Genomic DNA, 23,894 nt, shown 5'->3' with positions numbered 1-23,894 from the left:
CTCTTTCCACTTGTTTCAGTTCTTTTCCTCTGTTGACTCCTTTCCCTGTTTACAGGTCTCTTTTCCCATCTTTTGGGGTTATTTCCCCCACCCCCCCCCCCCCCCCATGCTCTTGCTCCTATTTTTGGTCTCTTATCCTAAATTTTGGGGTCCTTTCCCCAGTTTTGGCTCTTCACCCTCTTTTTGGTCTCATTTCCCATCTTTTGGGGTTATTTCCCCCACCCCCACCCCCATGCTCTTGCTCCTTTTTTTGTCTCTTATCCTAAATTTTGGGGTCCTTTCCCCAGTTTTGGCTCTTCACCCTCTTTTTGGTCTCCTTTCCCATCTTTTCAGGGGTCTTTTCTCCCTTTTGGGGAACTCCTTTCCCTCTTTTCAGTCTCTTTTCCATCTTTTGGGCCTTCTTTCCCTTCTTTGGGGGATTCTTCCCCTCTTTTTTAGGCTAATTTTCCCCCCTTTTTTGGCACTGTTCCCTCTAGTGCCACCCCCAAGACGCCCCAATCCCCCCTCTCCCAGTGTGCCCCTGGTATCACCCACCTGGGTGATTGTGGATGTGATAGCCTGATCAGAGATAGAGAAAGCTAGATAAGTTTTCCCAGAATCAGCCTGGGAAGGTTTAGGGAGCTGGGGATAAACAATGACAGCCAAATATTAAAACAGCCTGTAGGTGGTTTTTCTAATAAGATTGTTTACAAATGGGTGTCTTTTTAATTAGCCAATCAGGTGAAATGTATTGATTAAATGACCACCTGTCGCAAACTAAGCTATAAAAGAAGCGAGGATGAAATAAACAAGAGTTTTTGCCACTTTGCTTTCTAATCCGACTACGTGTCATCTCTGACTCAATGGTGACAGGTGAAGTCGGGTGCCCGCCAGGCCTCGGCCAGTGCCTGCGTGTCACTTGTCACCGTCCCATCGGGCCCTCGCAGGTCATTGCCGGCTGCACCGTCGTAGTCACCGCAGAGGCCACAGAGCCTCGCCCGTGCCTCCCTGGGCACCTCCACTGTCACCCCCAAGGCGCCCAGTTCCACCAGAAATCCCGGGGTTCGACTGATCCGGAGTGTTGTGCGTGTCTCCGTGATGGTCAATGGTCCTGGGAACTCCGCGGGCAGGGGAGTGGGGATCCCGTTGAGCTGGAAAACACCAAAATAATGGAAAAAAGGGGATTTGGGGTGATGCAGGGGTGAAGGGTAGTTGGAAGAATCTGTGTGGAAAAGAGGGAGTTTGTGGGAAAATGATGGGATGCATCAAGGCATGGTGGGGGTAAGATGAGGGACAACCCATGTAGGTGATTCTCTGACATGAAATTGGGAGAATAAAGAGCAATTTTGGTCAAAATTATGGGGTGTGTCAATTTATGGATGTCTCTTAGTGACCATGACCCACACAGGTGCTTCACTGGCAGGAAACTGGGAGCATAATAGAGCAATTTGGGAAAAATTAAGGTAAGAACATCCTGTGGTGCTGGCAGAATGGGTCAACCCATGTGGACTCTTACCAGGTCTGAAACTGGGGAAAAATATCAATTTTTTTTTAAATTAAAATGAAGGTTAGAATGATGTTTAGAGTGACAACATGCAGTGGTGACAGCATTTTTGGGTACCAGCCAGGGTGGTGAAAACTTACCCAGACCTTCCTGTTCCTCTGCACAGTGATGAGGCCGTGGGGGGTGAAGAGGTGAAGTGCCACTACTGCTGGCTGGTCCCCAACGTCCCTGACGTCCCCCAGCAGCCGGAACCACACGGGGTCTCGGGGGTCACACACGCTGGCCACCACATAGATGCCAGTGACCAGGGTGGGGCCAGTGACACCATCAAAGGTGACGAAGCGAGTGGCAGGGGACAGAGCACAGTGCCCTGGGCGTGCAATGCAGGTGCGTGTGCCATCACGGAGGCCGCAGGTGTGGCCAAAGGGGCAAGTGAAGGGGCGGCACTGGAGGCCCCCAGGCCCCCGGCAGGTACAGGATTGGGAGCAGTCAGAGGTCAGGATGGCCTCAGCGATCTATTTCCCATGGATAAAATGTGAAAAGTGGGGAAAAGTGGCCTAAAACAGCCAAAACATGGGGATGATGATGCTGTGAGGTCTCATGGGAGGAAGGAAGGGGGCCCATGGCTCCCATATCCCCTGTGTGTCTCCATATTCCCAATGGGTGCCCATGGGAACCACCAGCATGTCCCCAGCATGTGACTATGTCCCCACACATCCCCATGTCCCCCATGGGGGGCACTTTGGGGGTACTGGGACCTGCTGGGGGACACTGGGAACACTGGTGCAGACACAGGGAGACACTGGGACATGCTGGGAGACACTGGGAAGGACACTAAGTTACCCCACTAAGAAACTGGGATGCATTCAGAGGAACTGTGGAGGGAACAGAGACAAATTGGGAGGGATTGGGAGCACTGGGGAGGAAACTGGGGGAGGACTCAATTGCCCTGGGAGGGACTGTGGACAATACAGGGAATACCAGGGGAGACTGGAAGGGAGGAGAGACCCTGAGCTCTCATCGTGAGGAGAGACCCTGGGCTAAAGGGTCTACTGGGGGATGTGTCTGGGGAAAGTGGGACACACAAGGAGAAATGGTGACATGGGGGATGCTGGGGTGTACTGGGAGGGACTGGGGACACTGTGGGAGCACACTGAAGGGACCCAGGATCATCATGGGGAGCTTGGAAGGAGCTAGGGCTGGAACTGGGCTGTACTGGGAGGCACTAGGGCCACACTCACCTGGAAGTAGCGCCCCTGGTGGAGGCAGCCACAGGTGCCCGGGAGGACGCAGCGGGCCCCGTCGAACAGCAGCCCCTCAGCGCACTGACACCCCTCAAAGCAGCGCTCACTGCAGGGGGGCGGGGCTGACACACCTGCACAGGTGTGCTCACAGGTGCGGGCACACAACTGGTAGTGGCTCTTGGGAGGGCAGGTGAGGGCTGGGAAAAGGAGGGAAGAAACAAAGGGAGTCAATGGGGGGCAGTGGAGCTACTGGGGGGTCATCTGGGGTCAATAGGTGTCTTCTGGGATCAATGCCATCCCATCTTTGGGGTGGATGCTCCCATGGGGCTCCCATTTGGAGACGAGGGGGGCCCCACTGGTTGTACAGGGTTCCACCAGGGGACACAGGCTTTCCCCCGTTTTTCGGGGGGGGGGGGCGGGGGGGGGTCCCCTTTGGGGGTGTGATTTGGGCATTCCCCAGATCGGGGCTTAGTAATGCAGACATGTACCCCTTTTTCCATGCAGGAATGAGACCCTGCTCCATTCCACTCCCCCAGACCTCCAAATTCCCACCCCCACCAAAATTTCCACTCCCTGCAGAATTCCTGTCCCCTCAAAAATCCTGACCCGTGAATTCCCATCCTCCCCAAACTTCACTACCCCAAATTCCCAACTCCAATCATCTTGTCACCTCAAATTCCCGACCCCCTCCAAAACTCCCAAGCCTTCCATGTACTCACAGCAACCCGTGGCCTCCCGCCACTCCTGGAGTGCACCTCCAGCTGCTTGGCAAGCGGCTGCATAGCCCTGAAAGCCGGGGCAGGGGTCTCCATCCCCCCCGCACACCTGGCGCTCACAGGTCACCAGGTATGTGCGGGGCGGCACCGCCCCGTGACACCCCGCAAAGGGTCCCTCGGGGTCCTCGAGCACTGCGCAGCGCCCCGCCTGGGCCTGGGAGCAGCTGGGGGTGGGCCCCAGGCGGGTGCAGTTTGGGGGGGAGATGCCCAGAGCCGCCCTGTCAGGGTCGTCGTCGTGTGGGTCCCCGTTGAAGTTGCCGCAGAGACCCCGGGGGCGGTGGGATGCGGGGGGCAGCGTCAGCACCATATACGCGTTGCCATCGTAGAGGATTTTGGGACCCCCCTGGACCTGGAGCAGCCGGTGGGACCCCACCTGCGCCACCCCCACTGCGCCCCCACGCAGCCACAGCGGCAGCAAGTGGCGCTCGCCATCCACCTGGGGGAGACAGGGGTGAGGATCTCGAAAGGGAAGTCGGACGACCAAGGGTGGGTTAATCCCCCAAATTAGGTTTTGCATCCCCAAAAGCAGGGTTTGCACCCTCGAAACTAGGGTCTGGACTTCCTTCTGTGCACCTCAAACCCATGGTTTACATCCCAAAAAGGGATGGTGATTACACTCCAAAAAGAGAGTTTTCAACCCCAAAATCATGGTTTCCACCTCAATCACACGGCTAGCACACCAGAAAGGATCTGTACAGCCCAAAAGTGGTGTGTGTACCCCAAACAGGGTTTGTACCTGCAAAACCAGGCTTTCACCCCCAAAAGCATTGCCCCCAAAACATGGCTTGCTCCTGAAAAACAGGGTGTGCACCCCAAAGTCAGAGCTTTCACCTTAAACAAGGCCTTTCCTCACTGCTGCACCTCCCAAAACCCCATTTCCATTCCCTTTTTTGCCCCCCAAGTATCTTTTTGCCCCCAGAACCAGGGCTTGCAACCCCAAGCCCCCAGGGCCTCGACTCACCATCACCTCCCACTGCTGTCCCCTGTCCATCACCACAGTCACCCCGTGCGCCACCACTGTCACCCGCTGCACCTCTGTGTCCTCCTGCTCCAAGGCCACCGTGATAGGCTCCAGCTCTTCTTCAGGCTCACCCCTCTCCAACTCCAGCAGTAGGAGGGTGCAGGACCCCCCAAAATTCCCCAGGTGCCCATCGAAGGTGCTGTAAGCCCCGGCCCCCAAAACCTGGCACTGTCTGCAGGTGCGGGGGTGGCACCCCAGTACCCCGTCCTGCACTGTGCATTCCTCGTCACTGGAGCAGCCTGGAGTGGGGTGACAATCCAGCCTCCCATTTTCGGAGCAGATGCAGCGTTCAGTGCAGGGGGGCGCAGGGTAAAACTGCTCTCCCCGGGGGTAGTAGCGGCCCTCCAAAACACAGCCACACTGGGGGAGGGGCACACAGTTATCCCCACTCCGGAAAAATCCAGGATCACAGAAACAACCTTCAAAGCATGTGGAGGCATCAGAGCAGTCCTGAGGTCCAACTTCACCTTGGCAGGTGGGAGGGCAGGGAGGGCCGCAGAGCTCATAGTGTTGGTTTGGGGGGCACACAAGGCCTGTCAGGAAGGGAGAAGGGTTGGGAACACCAAAACCCCCACAAAAACTCCCTGCAAAGCCTCAAAACCCTAACGGACACCTCAAATTCCCATGGATTTCCCAAAACTCCCTTGTCTGAACCCTAGAATCCCTCATCCAGGCCTCCCCTTGTGCAGACCTCAAATCCCCCATGGACACCCCAAAACTCCCTGTGTAGACCCCCAAACCCCCACTAACACCCTAAAGCTCCACATGGAGACCCAAAAACCCCTGGGAACACTTCAAACCTGCCATGGAAACCCCAAAACCCTCACAGACAGCTCCCACTCCCCTTCCCCCTGCCAGACACCCCAAATACCTCCATGGACAGCCCAAAACTCCTTGCCCAAACCCTGTGTCCCTCTCTGCCCTCCAAAATCCCCCCTGCCCTCTCCCAAGCCCCCCAGGTCCCCTCATACTGCAGAAGGCAGCCGTTCTCCACGGCCGCACGGCAGCGCCCTGGCTCTGGCACGCAGCAACATAGGTGGCAATGGCCGGGCACACAGTGTCCTGGTGTCCCTCATACAGGCAGGCGTCAAAGAGACAGTCATCCAAGTAAGGGCCGGGGTCGATGATGTCATGGCAGGCGGCAAAGGGCCCCCGTTTCTTCCCCAGCAGCCCACAGTGCTTATCCCCACGGTAGGCACGTTTCTGGGCATCACTGCACACCTGGCAGCCCTCGCTGCACCCCGCTGAGCACCCAGGGACATCGCTGACCTTCCAACTGTCCCCTAAGTGGGTCTCATTGTCAGCATGGTGGCCATCACGGGTGACAAAGTCGTCATGGGGGTCACCATTGGCATTGCCGCAGAGGCCACAGACGGCGCCAGCATAGGTGTTGGGGATGATGACACGGGCGTAGCTGTACCAGTCAAAGGTCACAGTGACACCCATCTCAGTGGTGATGAAGCCATGGACACCACGGAGAGACACCTGGAGCTGATGGTTGTGGGTGAAGGGAAGGTCCAACAGGACACCATTAACCTGGCAAGAGAGTTGCAGGTGGCATGAGGTCACCCAAAGAAGTTGAAACCCACCCAGGTGTCATAGAATGACCTTAAAGACTACCTAGATACCACATGATGACCTTGAAACTCTCCTGAAGACCATACAATGACCTTGAAACCTAACCCAATGCCATGGAATGGCCCTGAAACCCACAGCTGTCACACAACGGCTTTGTAGCCCATCAAGACACCATGCAATGGCTTTGAAGCCCACCAAGGTGAAGCCCACCCAGACGCCACCCCAATGACTTTGAAACCCATCTAAACACCATACAAGAATCCTGAAACCCAACTAGATGCCTTGAAATGACTTTGAAATCCACCTAAACACCTTACAAGGACCTTGAAACTCCACCCAAGTGTCATGTGATGACCTTGAAGCGCACCTGAAGACCATACCATGACCTTGAGCCCTCACCAGATGCCATGCAATGACTCTGAACCACCCCCATCATCTCCTTCATCCCTACCTTGACCTTCTGGGGATGTTCCTGGCTGAGGCTGAGGGTCATGTTGTACACCTCCATGGTGACCACCTTGGTGAAGGAGACCAGGTGGCTGCCACGGTGATTGTTCTCCACAGTGACAGCAAAGGGGATGAGGGTGGGGTCAGTGGAGCAGAGCCCAGCTAACAGGTAGACACAGGTACCCATGAAGTCATAGTGGCGCCCGTCGAAGGTGGTATAGTGGGGGTCACCAGTGGCCACGCAGATGGAGCGTCTGTTGGCCACACACCGCCGCACACCCTTCACCACTGCACACACCTCACCCGGCTTACACCCGGAGTCCTCACACACCACCATTCCCAGCTCCATGTCACACCTGCACCTGGAGTGACAGGTGTCATCGCCCCAAAACTCCTCGCCAGGATGGTAGTAGCGGCCATCACGGGTGCAGCCACAGCGTGACACCGGCACGCACTGTCCGCCACTGAGCACGTGGCCAGTGTTACAGGCACAGGTCTCCACGCAGGGCTGGTCACAGGTGGCTGAACTGTCCCAGTCAGAGCAGGTGGCTGGACAGGCATTGCCACAGGGCTCATAGTGGCTGTTTTCAGGGCAAGGTAAGGCTGCAGGGGGAGGAAACTGGGATGAGGGAGGGATTAGGGGAGTGGACAGCATTCAACAGAGTAGGTGGGGATTGGGAAAAGGTCTTGAACATGGGGAAGGATCTGGGAAACAAGAAGGGCCTGGATTGCAAGGAGGAAGGTCTGGAAAATGTGGGAAAAGACTGGGACAAGTGGGATGAGGTCTGAGCCATGTGGCAAGGGTCTGGGCATTGTGGGATGGGGTCTGGAATGCACAAGATGGGGTCTGGAACACAATGATAAAGGCCTGGAACATGTGGGAAAGATCTTGAAAATGTAGGATGGATTCTTGGAAAGATGCAGTGGGTTCTGGGACACAAGAAGCAGCTGGAGCACCAGGAGAATTTCCAAGGATCACGTGAGAGATTTGAGGGTTTCAACCCAGGATGCATCCCACTCCATTCCCCTCCTCCCCCACTCTGGCTCTTTCCCTTCTCAAAGAAAACCCCAGCCCTTACGGCATCCTGATGGCGTCCTCCAGTCATGGACCATGGCCCCATGCTTCTGACACGTCGCCGCATAGGTCTCCAGCACCTGGCAGAGGATTGACCTTGCCCCATTGCTCAGACACAGGTCAGATAGGCAGTTGCGATAGAAGTCATGAGGCTTCACTATGTCGTGACATGCTCTGAAGGGCCCCTGGAAGGATTTTTTGATGATCCCACAATAGTGGTTCCCGCCATAAAGCTCCTTCTTTTTCTCATCACACACTGGGCATACTCCATCACAATAATCCCAACAAATTGGGTCATCAACCTCAAAGTCAGCACTTTTCCAGTTTTTGGCCCATGTGACAATTGCAGTGATGTTGTTACCAGCCTCAGGGATGTCATCAAGGGGCTTGAGATTGAAATTCCCGCAGAGACCACGGACGTGGCGGTAGTAGCTGCTGGAGAGGTTGATCTGGAGGTGCCAGTTCCAGTCATAGGAGACCTGGAGACCAAAGTCTGTCTCCAGAGCAACACGGAGCCCACTGGGATGGACCCGCACCTTCCCGTCTGCCAGGAGCACAGGGAGCAGCGTCACCTCCCCATTCACCTGCCAATGGCCCAACATTCTCAGTTATCTCAATATTTTATTCTCAACATACACCAATACTTTATTCCAAATGTATCCTAATATTTTATTCCTCACATATCTCAATTCTTTATTCCCAGCATATTCCAACACTAAATTTCATCATATCCCCACATTTTACATTTTATATTTTACATATCCCAACATTTTATTCCAGAGATATTTTATTACTGATAGGTCCCAATATTCCATTCCCACTATGACCCAATATTTTATTCCCAGAATATCCAAACACTCCACAGTATTTTATTTCTGTTGCATCCCAATATTTTATTCCTGAAATATCCTAATATTTTATTCCCTAGACACACCAACATTTTATCCCAGTTTATCCCAACATCTTATTCCTGGTTTTTTGCTGACATATCCCAATATTTTTTCCCAACAAATCCCAACATCTTATTCCAATCTTATCACAACATTCTGTTCCTGACATATCCAAATATTCTATTCCCCATATTTTGTTCCCATAATTTCTCAACTTTTTATTCCTGACATATCCCAACATTTTATTCCCAAAATATGTCAATATTTCAACAATCAGCCTCCCAATCTGATTGATTTATCCCAAAATAACATTGGCACTGCTGGATGAAGGATGTAGGGAAGAGCTGGATGAAGCAAAAAGTTGGGAAAAAGCCCAAATTCTCACATTTCCACCCAACTCACCCGGACTCTTCCATTTTCATTCCGGTGGAAGGAGATGCGTTGTCCATAGACGTCAACTTTGACCAGGGAGACATAGGACACAGATTGGATCCCACCACGGATGTCATTCTTGGCCTGGACCCTGAAGGGCACCAGCCCAGGGTCATTCCCATGGGATTCAGCCATGGTGTAGGTGCAGGTTCCTTGGAAGTCAAAGTCAAGGCCGTCGAAGGTTCGGAAGTGTGGGTCACCCCATGCCCAGCATGTGGCGACCAGGGCTGGGACACAACGGGATTGGGCACCGCGGGGCCGGCAGCGCTCCTTGGGGCGGCAGTGCAGGGACTTGCAGGGGTCTGGGAGGGGAGGGAGAGCAGGATGAGCCATGGGCTGGGTGAAATAGGAGATAAACACTGGGGGAAGCCATGGGTTGGGCAAAAGGATGGAGAAGAAAGTGGGGGGAAGTCATATAAGAGAGAAAACTGCAAGATGGGAAAGACCATGAAATAGGAAAAATCACGGGATGGAAGAAACTATGGGAACAACCATGGAATGGACCATGGGAGAAATCATAGCATGGAAAACCATGGGAAAAACAATGAGAAAAAGCATGGGAAAGATCATGGAAGAAACCATGGGATGGGAGAAAACATGGGAGGAACCATGGGAAACATCATGGGATGGGGAAGAAAAACAAGCGAGAAACCTTGGGAGAAACCATGGGAAGAATTGTCCCATCCCTGACCCTTAGAGGCAGAATTCTGTTCCCTCCACCTCCCCTACCCTTTTTTCCCCAATCAACCCCTCAATCTCTCCCGGATCCACTTTGCATCTAAAACTCCCTTCTTCCCTCAATTTTTCCTCACTTTTTTTGATGCATCCCAAGACCCCTTCCTGGATTTCACAGAATTCATCCTCAGTGCAAGCGTGGTCATGGCAGGTAAGGCCCTGGCCAGGGACACAGGTGCAACGGCGCTGGCAGTGATCCTGGAAAAGCATCTCATGGGGCTGCAGGGGGGAGAAGAGAGAAAGGGAAATCCATGAAAATAGGAGATAAAAAGAAAAAATGCAGAAAAAATGATGTAAGTGCAGAAGAATAGGGAAAATAGTGAACAAATTGCTAGGCAAAGGGATGTACATGCATACCTTCCCTATAAAAAGGGGGAAAAAGGGTAAATGCAGGAAAAAAAAGACATAAATGTATAAAAATAGGGGGGAAATGCTGGGGAAAAGCATAAATAAAGGAAAAATGGGGAAAATGCAGAAAAACAAATGCAAACACAAAACACAGAGAAAAATACAGAGAAGAAAAAAGATGTAACTGCCTAGAAATAGGGGAAAAGAAAGGGAACACGGGAAATATGGCATAAAAATAGGAGGATGGAAAGGGGAAAGTGCTGGGAAAATGAGAAAGAAAAGTAGGGGAAAATGCAAGAAAGAAAGGTGTAAATGCATAAGAAATAGAGAAAATGTGGGGAAATTAATTTTTAAAATATAAATACATTAAGCCAGGAAAAAGAAGGAAAACACCATGAAAACAGAGGTAAATGCAGAGAAATATGAGAGAAAGGAAAACAAATGCATGAAAAATATAGGTAAGGACATAAAAATAAAAGGAAGAAGGAATATAAGGAAAAAGGAAGCAAACGTATAAAAACAGGGAGAAAATGAAGGGAAAAAAGACACAAATGCCTAAAAACAGGAAAAAAGGCCAGAAAAACTACCTTATAGTATTCCCCATCCCTAAAGCATCCACAGTAATCCTCGGGAACGCATCTGTGTCCGTCAAAGACAGAACCCTGGTGGCACTGGCAGCCCTCAGTGCAGGTTTGGGGACAGGTGGTGGTATTTCCGGTGCAGATGTTGGCACAGGTGTTGGTGCAAAGGGAGTAGGTGCTGTTGGCTGGGCAGGTGGGGGCTGGAAGTTTCATGGAATCATGTATTGAGTTGGGTTGGAAGGGACCTTAAAGCTCATCCCATCACCATCATCCCATGTCCTGTGTGTCAGCACTGTCACCCAGACCCAAACAAGGAACATTCCCCACCTGTGCCCCCCCCAAACTCCAGTATCACCTAGAGATCTTTCCAACTCCAAAGAGGGGATATTTGCCCCTGTGCCCTCCCAAACTCACGGCAGAAGGATGATGTCCTCCAAGCCCCCACGGTGACACCGGCACCTTGGCATGCAGTGACATAGCTCTGGATACTCTGGCACAGGACATGTGTGTCCCCTCCCATCAGACAGAGGTCATGGATGCAGGATTGGGAATACGGGATGGGGTCAATGATGCGATGGCAGGAGCCAAAGGGACCTTCAGAGGCCGTGAGTAGGCCACAATAGTTGGGTTTCTGGAGGACTGCCACTTTCTCCTCTGTGCAGGTGGGACACTCATCCTTGGGACAGGTGTCATTGCAAGGTGTATCTGTTGTTTTCCATGCAGATCCAAAGGCTGTTGCATCTGGAGCCAGCTGGCCACTGGAAAGCTGGAACTCATCATTGCCTTGGCCATTGTAGTTGCCGCAGAGGCCACACAAGCGCCCCATGTAGGTCTGGGGGACCGTGACCATCACGTGCTGGACGAGGTCATAGTGGACAACGAGGCCGAAGTCAGTGCGGAGCAGGACGCCTGTCCCATGTGGGTAGACCTGCACCTGTCCCTCACTCAGGATGGTGGGGAGGTGGTGGGAGATGGAATCCACCTGGGATAGAGAAGGAAGAGTCCTCCAGTGAGGAGGTGGGACCAAACATTTGGGGGAAACACCTTCCAAACAATATTCTGACAGATTTGTGGATCCCCCTTGGAAGAAAAAAGTTTGGATGAGAATGGATTAGTCTTGGAGATGGGGTGAGGACTCCCCTCACCAAGGAAACAGAGTTTTGGGGTTGATTGAGGTAGAACGAAAAAATTAGGGAAAACAACTTCCAACCAAGGTTTTAATGCATTTACAGATCTTGCTCAGAAAGAAAAGTTGGACTGGGATGGGAGATGGGCTGAGGTGTCCCTTCTATAAAGAAACACAGTTTGGGGGGATCCCATGAGATTTGGAACATAAAGTGCCACGTTACCATGACATCTGCCCTTTTTCCTTGTTTCAAGGTCAAGGTGACCCCATAGACTTCCACAGACAACGCTTGGATCCCAGAGACCTTCCCCTTCTGCCGCGCCTCCTTCTGGATTGTGACCATAAATGATGTCACGTTTTCACTTGTGCAGGTCTGGGTGAGGATGTAGGAGCAAGTACCAGTGATGTTGAAGGCCATCCCATCAAAGGTAACATAGGTGTGGTCACCTGTGGCTACACAGGTGCTGTACAGCTGCAAGGGAGACTGGACGACATCACTGACGACCTTCCCATGGCCACCATCAGGACAGGAAGTATTCTGGCACTCCACAGTGCCACCAGAGAGGCACTGGCACACCTCCTGCTCTGTGGGGTAAAATGTCTCCCCCTCTTTGTAGTAGACTCCATGGTGGCTGCAGCCACAGTGGGACATGGGGACACACTCGTCACCGCTGAGCATGAAGCCATCCTGACATGTGCAACCCTCGCGGCACCGCCCTTGGCATGTGGCAGAGTCAGCGCTGCAGGTGTTCTGGCAGGTGTGTGAGCAGAGCTCATAGGAGCTGTTGGAAGGACAGGGAATATCTGCCGGGAAACAATGGGATTCATAAGGAATCAGGAAATTCCAAGCCAAATCCTGGAACATTCCTGGAATTCAGGTGCAAACTTCACCAAATACAGGGGTTTTTAGCCCATGGCAAACTCTCAATTTTCATCCCTGTACATGTGACAAGGGGCATCATCAAATGATGATCCAATGATTATTGGATGATGATCCAATGATCATCCATAAGGAACATCCCAGCCCATTTCAATAGGAATTCTTCCACTAAACCACCCAATTTCTCACCTTTGTATGGAGAAAAACGTAACATTCACTCAAAGAATGGGATCACTCCACATTGGGTCCTCAACTGATCTCCAGGCTGAATCCCTTTAACCCAATTCCACTATTTTTGGTACATTTTTTGATGGTTCTCCCTCTAAATTATCCACCTTTTAGCCAACACCAGGAAATTGGAGATTTTGAGGGGGTAAATTATTCCAGATGAGACAACTTCTTCCTTAGGAAAGGTTTAATTTGGGTGGATTATGGGATCAACCAAAACTTTGGGTGGAATTCCCACTGGATTCCCATGTACCTCTAGGTTGTTCATACATGGATTTGGAGCAGACCTGAGGATCCTTTGGATACTGCTGAAGGAAAAACCCTCCCATTGTCCCAACTTACGGCAGAAATTATCTGTCCTCCACCTCCCGATGGACACACCAGCAGCCTGGCATGCGGTGGCATAGAAGGCAATGATTGGACACATCCCTTCTTCCTGATCAGGGAACAGGCAGGAGTCATGGATGCAGCTCTGGAAGTACTGGTGGCCATCAACATGACTATGACATGCTCTGAAAGGTCCATCCACTTCCAAAATAATTTCACACCCCATCCCAGAGACTTCCTGCTGCAGCCGGGAAGGTGCAAGAGTGCTGGAACATTCCACTGTTGACCTCTCACGACATCCTGGGACATCAGTGACCTTCCAGCTGCTCCCAAAGGCATCTGGGTCTGACGTCACATGGTTGTTCCTCATCATCATGTCATCACTTGCAGCACCATTGTAGTTCCCACAGAGCCCACAGAGGGCATTGGTGAAGCCACTGGGCACCATGGTGGTGACGTGGCTGTACCAGTCATAGGTGACAACAAGGCCAAAATTGGTCACTACCACCGCATCCTGCCCGTGACGATAGACAACAATCTTTCTTTCACTGTAGTGATATGGGAGATTGATCAACTGCTCATCAATCTGGGGAGAAAACCATAAAAATTGATCAACTTTGCAAACTGATAGTAAACTATTTTCAACAGCCAGAGCAATCAAAAAGCATCAATTTAATTAAATTTTGAATTGAATTAAATTTTGGATTTAAGAGAATGAGAAGGACCAAGTCCCAAGAGGAGGTTGATCAACCACTTGATCTGGAACAGCCAAATTATGTTGATTTAATTACATTTCAGATATTAATGGGATGAGGTTTGGCACAAGGTGGAGAATGTGGTGAAAAAAGAAGGGATCATTTCCTAAACTCACCATGATTTTTCCAGGATGTTCCCTGCTGATGCTGATGGTTTTGTTGTAGACTTTGACTGTCACCATGGTGATGGACAACATGAGGTTGTCACTTCGGTGGCCATTCTGCACCAACACCTGGAATCCCACCAAATTTTGGGTGTCCTCACACAACCCTACCAAGAGGTAGACACATGTCCCCTGGAAGATGAACCTCTTGCCATCAAAGGTCTCATAGTGGGTGGCTCCAACAGCAGTGCAGACCCCAAAACTTTTGGGATAACAATCCTGGATCCCCTCCTCCACCCGGCATTCCTCCTCAGTGCCACAACCAGAATCCCAGCACACTGCCTGCCGCTTCTCCGCGTCACACACACAGCGTTGGGTGCAAGTGAGGTCACCCCAAAATTCCTCGCCAAGACCATAGAAGAGACCCCGAAAGACACAGCCACATTCAGAAGGGGGGATGCAGGTATTGGCATCAAGGACAAGGCCCTCGTGGCACACGCAGGTGTCCACACAGGTGGTGACAGTGGCACAGCTGGATGACACAGCAGGGATGTTGCAGGTAGGGAGGCAGGCGAGGCCACAGGTGCTGTAGGTGCTGTTGGGTGGGCAAGTGAGAGCTGGACAGGGAGGGAGACAGCAGTCAGGGTGGGGCAGCACACGGTGGAACAGACTTCTTTGACTATCTACACAGATATCCTGGAGTCTCCATGGACTTTATGGAGTCTCCATGGACTTCCTAGACCTTTCACCTGGACATTCTGGAGTCTCTGAGGACTTCTTGCTCAGATTTTCTAGAGACTCCACAGACTTTGTGGACTTTCTACATGGACTTTCTGGAATCTCCCTGGCCTTCCATGGATTTCCTGCTTGGATCTGCTGCCATAATCTTTCCCAACCCATGATCCTATGGATCGTTAGTCCCACATTAATTAGGCTCTGCCGACCCCAAGGAGTATTTTCACCCAACCATCCTCTACTCACGACATCCCACTGTTGTCCTCCAATTGGAAACATTGATCCCCTCCTCCTGGCAGTCATCAGCATAGGTCTCAAAGGCATGGCACAGCGCATCACGATGCCCCTCATTGGCACACAGGTCATAGATACAGTTCTTCACGTAGATACTAGGACTGATAGTGTCATGACATAACCGGAATGGCCCAGAATGTTGGGACAACTTCCCACACCAGGTCTCTGCCTTGTATGTCACCACCTGGTCCCATCTGCACCGCCCACAGTCACCGTCACAAGTGTCCTGGCAGTGGCCGCTCTCACTGGTCACCTTCCAGCTCCGCCCAAATTCCACAAAATCCCACACTTGTTTTCCATCAGGAGAGAGAGTGTCATCTTGGGGATTCCCATTGTTGTTCCCACACATTCCACAGACTTTTCCAGAAAAAGTAGCCGGAAGTTTGATCACTACATGATCATCCCAGTTGTAGAGGACTTTCAGCTTGAAATTTGATTGGATCAACATGGATTTGCCCTTCTGGTGGATGCGGAGCTTCCCATGGGAGAGGGAGATGGGAAGGTGCGAGCGGTGGTTGTTCACCTGGAGGACAACAAAAACCATCAAAACAACCAAAATCCATCAAAATTTGGCATAGAGTTCAAGAAGACTAGAAGTGTTTTCATGCAAGGGTTACCTGCACACCAGCAAATCCAGGAATTATTTAGGAAGAGACCCTCAAGATCATTGATAAATATGTAATTTCAGCAAAATTTTTAAAAATTGGGAAATTATGATGGCTTACCCTCACCATCCCATTCTCTGACTGGACAGCAGTGATGGTGATGTTGTCAACATGGATGGTGATGGAGCTGATGGAGGAAACTTTGGAGTTCTCCTTTTCCTTCTTTGTGACCTCAACAGAGAAGACAGGAAGGGTGGGATCGGGATCGCAGATGGTGGTCAAGGTGTAGGCACATGTTCCCATGAAATCAAAGGTTTTTCCATCAAAACTGCGGTAGTGTGACCCGCCAGCAAGCCAACAGGTGGAGAAAGTCTCCTGGATGCACTCTGGTTGTCCATCCACCATCTCACACCTCTCCTCACATAGAAAATCCTCACAGGAGAGTGGTGTGGGGACTGAAAAAAAGGGGAAAACCCGTGAATGGTCAATTGCACAACACCCAACCATTGGGGTGACAAAACAGTGGACTGACTGTACTCACTGGCAGCACAGAGCCCCGGGAAGCCATATCCAGTGTGACTCTGGAACCCAAATACCAGGAGCCCGACGGGCACCTGCGAGTTCTCAGCGCTCTGCATTTTTGCTCTCACAGTGATGCTGGCCCAGGAGAAATCTGTGCCAGGAATGGCCTGCCATGCCATGGTGGTGTCTGGCTGATGGTTGAGGGTGGTGGTGGCAGTGGCAGTGGTGGGTGCAATGAGGATGGCATGATTATACTGGCTGGGCACACTGCTAAAGCGGAATGCAGTGCAATGGGCAGTGACAGGTGGGACAACAAGGAGGAAGGGATCTTTCCAGGACGACCCGCTGAAGAAAAACACCACCTGCACTGCCACCATCGCACTGATATACAGGTGGGAGTTATGGTTCAGCACAAATGTCTGCACCTCCCCTGCCGCCATGGCCACGGTGGCATTCCCACTCCCGGTGTTGTAGGTGATGGTGTTGTCTTCATCTGTCACCACATAAACGAAGTCAACATCTGTCTGCAGTGGGTTGGGTGGCACCATGTAGCTCCTACCCCATGCTGTCATTGGGAGGAGCTGCTCCACCACGAAGTCAAAGCCAGCAGACACCTTGACACACGTGTGGCCACTGAGGACGGCCACCGGGGTGTCGGCCACCACAACTGTGCCAGTGAAGTCCTGGCTGCTCTGGAGCTGCAGGCTGTGGTAGGGCTGCAGGAATAGGCGGAGCACGGCACCAGGGACATAAGTGGCCCCAGCATAGTGGAAAGTGGCAGTGGTGGTGATGCTGATAGCGGTGGTGGTGGCGCCAGTGGCCACCACGAACTCAGTCAGGCCATAAGTGTAGTTCCCAACAGGTGTCACTACATAGTACCTGGTGCCCAGGCTCTCCATAGGTAGGAGGGCAGTGGCACCCACAGTGTTGCTCTTGGTGCTGACAGACACTACGGAGATGTCAGCGCTGGCCTGGACCACCAAGGTTTTATGGGAAGTGTGGCTTCCAGTGAGTTCCAGGTTAGCAGGGAGAGGCAAGGGCACAGTGACATCTGGCCTCAGGGTGATGTTCTTGGTGACAGAGCCACCATGGAGCATCACTGACACCTGGGTATCAGCAGGGCCATAGGAGGTGAGCAGCAGCTGCAGGTATGCACTGGGGGACTCGTCATCGTTCTGTGGGAACACGGCCAGGAACTCCCGGCCCCGGTAGCTGGCACTGGAGAGTGCTGGGAAAAGAGGGGGAAAAGGGGGACTTGGTTAATTTTTATGTTAACCAAGGGGTTATATAAAGGGGGCTTTTATATTTTTATATCATTACTGTATGTGTTTATATATCAATTTTCCCATTTTACAGTAGGAATTGTACTGAAATTACATTAAAGATATGACTGCAGTATCCAATTTATAGAGTTCATTTTTATATCTAATAATAATAATATAAATTCTATTTACAGCTTGTTATGTTAATAAACAACATTTTTATTCTATTAACAAATTATTAAAATACATCAATGTGTTAAAAATATGAAATAATGTTGTTTTATTAACTAATATTAATTACATAAAATACTATTCCTTAATACAACAATATTACTAGATATTTATATTATTATACCCAGTGTTCATGATATATTACTAGTATTATGCAATATACTTAAGTATATTACTACTTATTAGCACACTGATAAAATATTAATAATATAGGACTCATATATCAGTGAAAATATGTCAATTACATTTTGGCCTGTTACTGTATTATTATACTTATTATCCATTATATAACTTCATTATACAATTTTCCATGTTATTATTATACAGATCTATTAATTATAAAACTGTGATATACAATACTTATATTTAAATATATAGTAGTATTTTTTCTATTACTTTGTACTTAATTGTGATAGAAATATCAGCAAATATTTAATCCAACTCCATAAACATTAAAATAATTAAAGTAATATAATAATAAACATTGTGGCTATTGAATTTATTTCAGTATTAATAATAGTAGAAAATAAATTTACATGTTATTTTTATAATTATATAAAACAGTAGATGATTTATATTTTCTCTATAAAATTATACAGATAATGATTTTAAATAATTTTATTTCTTGTTTTCATAGAAACGGTTTGGGAAAAAATTGTAAAAATCAAGCAAAAATAAGCAGTAAGGTGCAAAATTACAAAGGTAGAGAATATATTAGAGACCAGAATAAAAATAATATACCATTATATTATACTATATTGCAATATAATCTATCATTATATGTAATTAATATAACAATTATAATAGTAGACATTACATTGTAATGCAGAATATAATAATAAATATGTTAATAAATATTATATGCATTAATTACATACTGTTATAATACAATGTAATACAATAACAATGTCATTCATATATTATGCAACTCTACATCATATTATATTGTAAAATAAGAATTGTATTATATAATTATATTTGTAGTAATTTATATCTACTCTATAGTTTATAATTACATCTTAATAACTAGATATAGTTATATATAATAGCAATATATAGTCTGCTTTATTAATAAATGCAGTAATATATTATATTAATAGAAGACATATTACGTTCTCATAGTTCACATCTTTTGTACATCCATATAAACTTTTAAATAAGTTTATACTGAATTTTCATAGAAATTTTTACTAAAAAATGCAAATCAAGAATAATGATAATAAGATAATTACAGCATTATAGATCATATGTTGTATTTTTTATAATTACAGTAGAGATTATATTATATATTCATATAGAAATGTTGTAGTGTATGTATATTATTAATATATCCACAACACATAAAAATATAGATAAGTAATAATAAGCAATTACTGTCCTATTGATCAACATGATGCTATTCAATTACACTATTTAGTATTATTATTAGCAAATTAAAATTTTATGTATTTTGTATAAGATAAAATGCATATATAAAAATATACATTATATATATATAAATATATAAAAGAAGACTAAACAAAAGATACTTTAAAGGGATCAAAAATATTTTCAGGGTTTTTTTTAATGTTACAAAACAACAAAATAGCCATTTTTTGCCCCAAAGCAGGTTTAAAAAAGTGGGTATCTTCTCCTAATTAAAAGGGAGGAAAAAAAAATCTTGAGATTGGCAGGGAAAAAAACCCAGGAAAATGGGATGAAAATTGAATAAAACTCTGTATATATAAAAGCCCATCAAAGGATTTTTTTTTAATTTAAAAAATAGGGAATTGGGGATGTTAGATTAAAAAAATAATTCGGGTGATTTTTTGGAAAAAAAATTGAATTTTAGTGTTTTGGGGGAAAAATAGGGAATAATGAGGTTTAACTTTGAACAAAAAAGAGGATTAAAGGCGGCTTTCTGAAATAATACATGAATAAGAGTTGGGTTTTTAAAAAAGGGGGATTATGAAGAAACATTAAGAGGGAAATGAGCAATTGGAATTTTAATAATTAGAACAGAGTGAAAGGTTTTTTTCTTTAAAGTACCTGAAACCTAAAAGAGAGTTCAAGAGGGCTTTTCTTCCTCATTAAATTAATTTTTAAAATAAAATTAAACAAAAAAAATAAACAAGAAAACATTAAGAGAATAAAAAGTATTTTTTTCTTTAGAACACTACCTAAAAATTGGGTTGATAAAAGGTTTTCATGACAATTAGAAAAAAGCCAGGAAAATAAGGAATAAAAGGGGGTTTTTTCCTTAAGAACCAACTTCTTTTATTTAAAAAGAGCAAATAAAAGGACTTTTTTTCATTTAAAAACATCTTTTAAAAGTATATGGTTTTTCCCTGGAAGAAAATACAGTTCCAGCATATAAATCTTGGGGTTTTGTCCTGGAAAAACACTAAAACTAATCATCAGAATTTTAGCTAAAAAAAAAAACAACAAAAAACCAAAAAACCCAAAAAAAAAACCCAAAACCAAAAAGTAAACCAAAATAACCAGGACAAAGCGCACTCTTTTTTTTCCTGTAGAAAGTGAGGAAAAAGGGGATTTTTCCCATGAAATTATAGAGGCATTCATGAAAAAAGAAGATTCTAAAGGCTTTTGGATTAAAAAAATATTTCAAAATGGGCGTTTTTGATTAAAAATAATAAATCTTCAGCTGAGAGGTTGTTGGAGAAAATGCAAAATGAGGGAAGAGAGGAATTTTCAGGCAAAAAACAAGCCCTGGGACTCAGGATTTCATTTTCTGTGCTAAAAAGCCTGGAAATATGTACAAAATCCAGGAAATTTGGGGATTTTGTGTGGAAAACAGCAGTTTTACTTACCACAGAATGGAAGGAGGAGCCACCATATCCCATCTTGTGCCATCCTTATGAAAAACACTGAAAATCACTGAAACTGTTATTTTATGGGAAAAATCCATGTGAGCCCTGGGATGTCTCCAGAAGCCTCAAATAACCTCCAAATTACCCAAAAATGCCTTTTTTCATCACATGGAAACCTCTTGGGGCTTATTTTGGCCTCCACTGCCTCAAAATCTACTCCAAACATTTGAAACTACAAAATTTTTGTCCAAAATTCTCCACATTTGGATCAAAATGGATTTTCTTCCCAAGTTATCCCATTTTGGGTCAAAGTATATTTTTCCCCCAATCACCCCCCCGTGTTGGTCAAAATGGCATTAAACAGGGATTAAACATCCCCTTGAGGCCACATCAGAGTCTCCATCTATATCATGTTCACTTTAAAAACAAATTAATTCTAACTAAAATCACCTAAATTCACGTCAAAATGGGGTTAAAATGCTGACACAGCCCTCCCACCAACCCCTGCCCTGGATGCCACCTCAATACCCCATTTCCACCAAATCCACATTAAAACTTCATGGAAAGGATGAATTTTTCCCCAAATTCCCCCAGTTTCAGTCAAAATGGGTATTTTTTTGCCCAACAACCCCCAATTTTGGATCCAAATGGGGCTCAACATCCAGGAAAACCCTTCACTCACCCTGTCCCACACAAACCCTCCCAAATGCTCAACTTGGCCTCAAAAAGGTGAAGAAAAAATCCACCAAATTTTGGGCATGATGAGGACAAAAAAACCTGAAATTTGGGAGAAAAATGCACAAAAAGGGCAAACCCCTGAAATTTGGGAAGTGTTTAAAACCCAACATTTTGAAAAAAAAAAGGTTAAAATTATGAAACTTGTGGGGAAAAGGGGGCCAAAGTTATATAACTGGGGAAGGGAAAGGGTAAAAAAATCTGAAATTTGGGCAGAAAAATCCTCAATTTCTGCCCATCACCAAACAACACAGAAAACCAGGAATAAACAGGGAATTAAGCCTCCCCACTCTTTCCCACTCACCAGCCCCTTGGCAGTTCAGTTCCCGGGCCCCTTCAGCCACAGAGTGTTTGTCCCAAAGTCACTCTTTTTATACCCAAATAAAAAATACTCAAGCCACAGCCAAACCATACAGATTTGGGCAGATTCAGCAGAATTTCAGGATGGGGGCAGGGGGAGGCAAGCAAGGGGCATGACTCACAGTTCCAGAGAATTTGGGAACTGGCAGCTGGATCCTGTCAAGAATAGGAAATGATGGGAGTGGAACTCACAGGACATCTTGATGGATGTGACTGACAGGGATGTTGTGACAGGTGTGGGACCCACAGGAATGTCATAACAGGTGTGGCACCCACAGCAATCATCCCAAATTCCCTGAAGTCCCAGAATTGCTGTCTCCATGGTACCTTCTGACCCCATGACATTGGGGAAAGGACAAGCCAAGTCCAGATGTTTTTTATCCAAAATTAATGATCCAAGTCCCAGCGGGGAATTCCAGCGAACGGGAAATTCTGGCCCAAATGACTGAAAAAGCTGAAGAAAACCAGCTGGAGCCAGGAGAGACGATGGCAAACAGGGAATTAAAGGGCTTTTGCCTTAAAATGAAGACATAAAAATGGGGAAACCCTGAACCCCACAGAGATCCTCAAAACTGTCCAGAGACAGAGACACCACCCCCAAAGCCATCCAGGGACCCCCAAAACTACATGGGGATCCCCCAAAACTACCCAGGGATCCCCTCAGCCCTCTAAACCTCCCAAACCACAAGGTCTCTCCAGGAAGATGGGGGTCCCTGGAAGGGTTTTGGGGGTCCTGATAAATGACACGGAGAAGAGAAATTTTCAGTTGCCCTGAAGGTGCTGGATGGAGCTTAAAGACAACTGTCAGAAAAGCTGAAAGGATTTAAAGGCATGCACAGAGGATCACAAGCACAGCTGGAGCCGGTGGACAAATAGGTAATGAGGAATATAGTGGGGTTTTTGTCAAGTTATGTAACAAGAAGTAACAGTGCACACTCAAGGAAAACCTTCAAGGAAAGGTCACGTGTAATATGGAAGCATTCCGTGAATATGACTACCAGAGACCCGTTAGTGGTCCCTACAGGACCATACCCTGTGGCAGTTTCGTCACACACATCAGATTAAAGGAGAAATCCTTCAGTGTGTCACTGGTGGGGCTAGACGCACTCTTGTGGGCTAAGGTGGTCATTTGTGGACCAGGGGCGGTCACTTGTGGGGCAGGGGGGCAGTTGTGGGTCAGGGTCACTTGAGGGGCTGAAGGGGCACTTGTGGGTTGGGGAGACACTTCTGGCTCAGGAAGTCCCTTGTGGGGCTGGGGAAGCACTTGTGGGACTGCCACCCCTCGTGACATGCAGCCCCCCCAGGCCCTCTCAGGGACCTCCTCCTCTGGATGCTGCGATGCCACCGCCAGGCCATAAGGGGAAGCCTTTGGCAAGACATCCCCACCCCCAAATTTCAGGGGTATGCCCCTGCGCCTTCCCCAGGTCCCCCTAACTCCCCATTTGCTCTCCCTTCCCTTCCCCAGGGCCATCAAGATCCTCTTGGAATGCCCACCTGGGCAACCCCAATGCATGGTGGGGCCAATAAAGCAATGGCACCCCAAAATTGCACCCGGGAGGTGGGGAGACCCTCAAAACTCCCTCCCTTACCGCCCTCACCTTTGGGATTGTCCCCAATCCCCTCTCCCCCCAAATGTCCCCAGGAGCTTTAGGGGGCTTCTGGGGGCTCAAAAGCAGCTGTTGGTGGGGCGCTGGGTGTCTCTAGGGGGTCCGGGAGGGTCTTTGGAGTGTCTGGAGGGGCTCTGATGAGGCTGAGGAAGGGATTTGGGGGGTTGTACGGGGAGTGCTGGAAATCAGGAGTAGTTGGGAGGGTGTCTATAGGGCATCTAGAAGAGGTCTGTGGGATTTTTGGGGGAGACTCTAGGAGTGCTGAGGAAAATCTGTGAAAGATATTGGGGGTCCAGGTAGGGGTTTTGGGGGACCCTTGGGCTTTGGAGTGTCGTTAACAGTCCAGAGGTCTGTGGGATGTTTTGGGGGGCCCAGGACAGCGTTGGAGGGTCTGTGGGGACTAGGAAGTCTATAGGGGCGCCTGGGGGTTTATTGGGAGCATCAGGGCGGGGAACCCCCAAACCCTTAGGAGTGGGGCTCACCTGTCTTCTTCACCTTCACATGGCTGATGTGGCGCCGGGGGCTTCTGGTGTCCTTCCGCCCCTGGGGGCGCTGTGGGGGGTCAAGGGGGCATCCGAAGCTCACCCTGAGCCCCCAAAAATCCCTCGTGCCCCCCACCCCCCATTGGCCGCTGGTTTGGCGCCAGCTTACTCACTTCCTGGACTACAACTCCCGAAAGACCGCGGGGCCCTGTAGGCCGCCG

The 23,894-nt window shown here is 48.1% G+C and overlaps 1 protein-coding gene across 2 annotated transcripts; it reads right to left on the bottom strand.

Moving 5' to 3' along the window:
- Window positions 1-517: 517 nt before the first annotated feature.
- FCGBP (Fc gamma binding protein) lies at window positions 518-23,793 on the bottom strand. 2 transcript variants are annotated; one of them, XM_071435651.1, is made up of 20 exons: window positions 23,674-23,793; window positions 20,490-20,546; window positions 16,206-17,414; window positions 15,785-16,119; window positions 15,012-15,582; window positions 14,043-14,647; window positions 13,187-13,757; window positions 11,960-12,540; window positions 11,025-11,592; window positions 10,617-10,810; window positions 9,759-9,900; window positions 8,917-9,248; window positions 7,629-8,208; window positions 6,554-7,152; window positions 5,496-6,060; window positions 4,465-5,057; window positions 3,447-3,939; window positions 2,725-2,924; window positions 1,624-1,998; window positions 518-1,130 (listed from the first exon to the last, which is right to left on the bottom strand). In XM_071435651.1, exons 2-20 carry the CDS (start codon window positions 20,530-20,532, stop codon window positions 840-842), a joined length of 8,847 nt encoding a protein of 2,948 aa, XP_071291752.1. In that variant the 5' UTR covers window positions 20,533-20,546; window positions 23,674-23,793; the 3' UTR covers window positions 518-839. The 2 variants fall into 2 exon arrangements, with proteins under 2 accessions (XP_071291752.1, XP_071291753.1); XM_071435652.1 differs by lacking the exon at window positions 23,674-23,793 and adding an exon at window positions 21,529-22,181.
- Between the last annotated feature and the right edge of the window lie 101 nt (window positions 23,794-23,894).

Source organism: Agelaius tricolor, unplaced genomic scaffold, assembly GCF_023055355.1.
Source record: "Agelaius tricolor isolate 1412-34295 unplaced genomic scaffold, bAgeTri1.0.p SCAF_11, whole genome shotgun sequence".
Taxonomy (NCBI): domain Eukaryota; kingdom Metazoa; phylum Chordata; class Aves; order Passeriformes; family Icteridae; genus Agelaius; species Agelaius tricolor.
The sequence above is the reverse complement of the archived record's forward strand: the minus strand, read 5'-3'. Positions and strand labels throughout refer to the sequence as shown.

Coding starts and splice junctions, on each gene's coding strand:
- FCGBP (XM_071435651.1), bottom strand. CDS start 20,532: ATGGCACAAGATGGGATATGGTGGCTCCTCCTTCCATTCTGTG. Junction 11,593..11,959: donor GAAAAAGGGCAGATGTCATG/GTAACGTGGCAC, acceptor TCTCTATCCCAG/GTGGATTCCATCTCCCACCA. Junction 5,058..5,495: donor GAGAACGGCTGCCTTCTGCA/GTATGAGGGGAC, acceptor CCTTCCTGACAG/GCCTTGTGTGCCCCCCAAAC.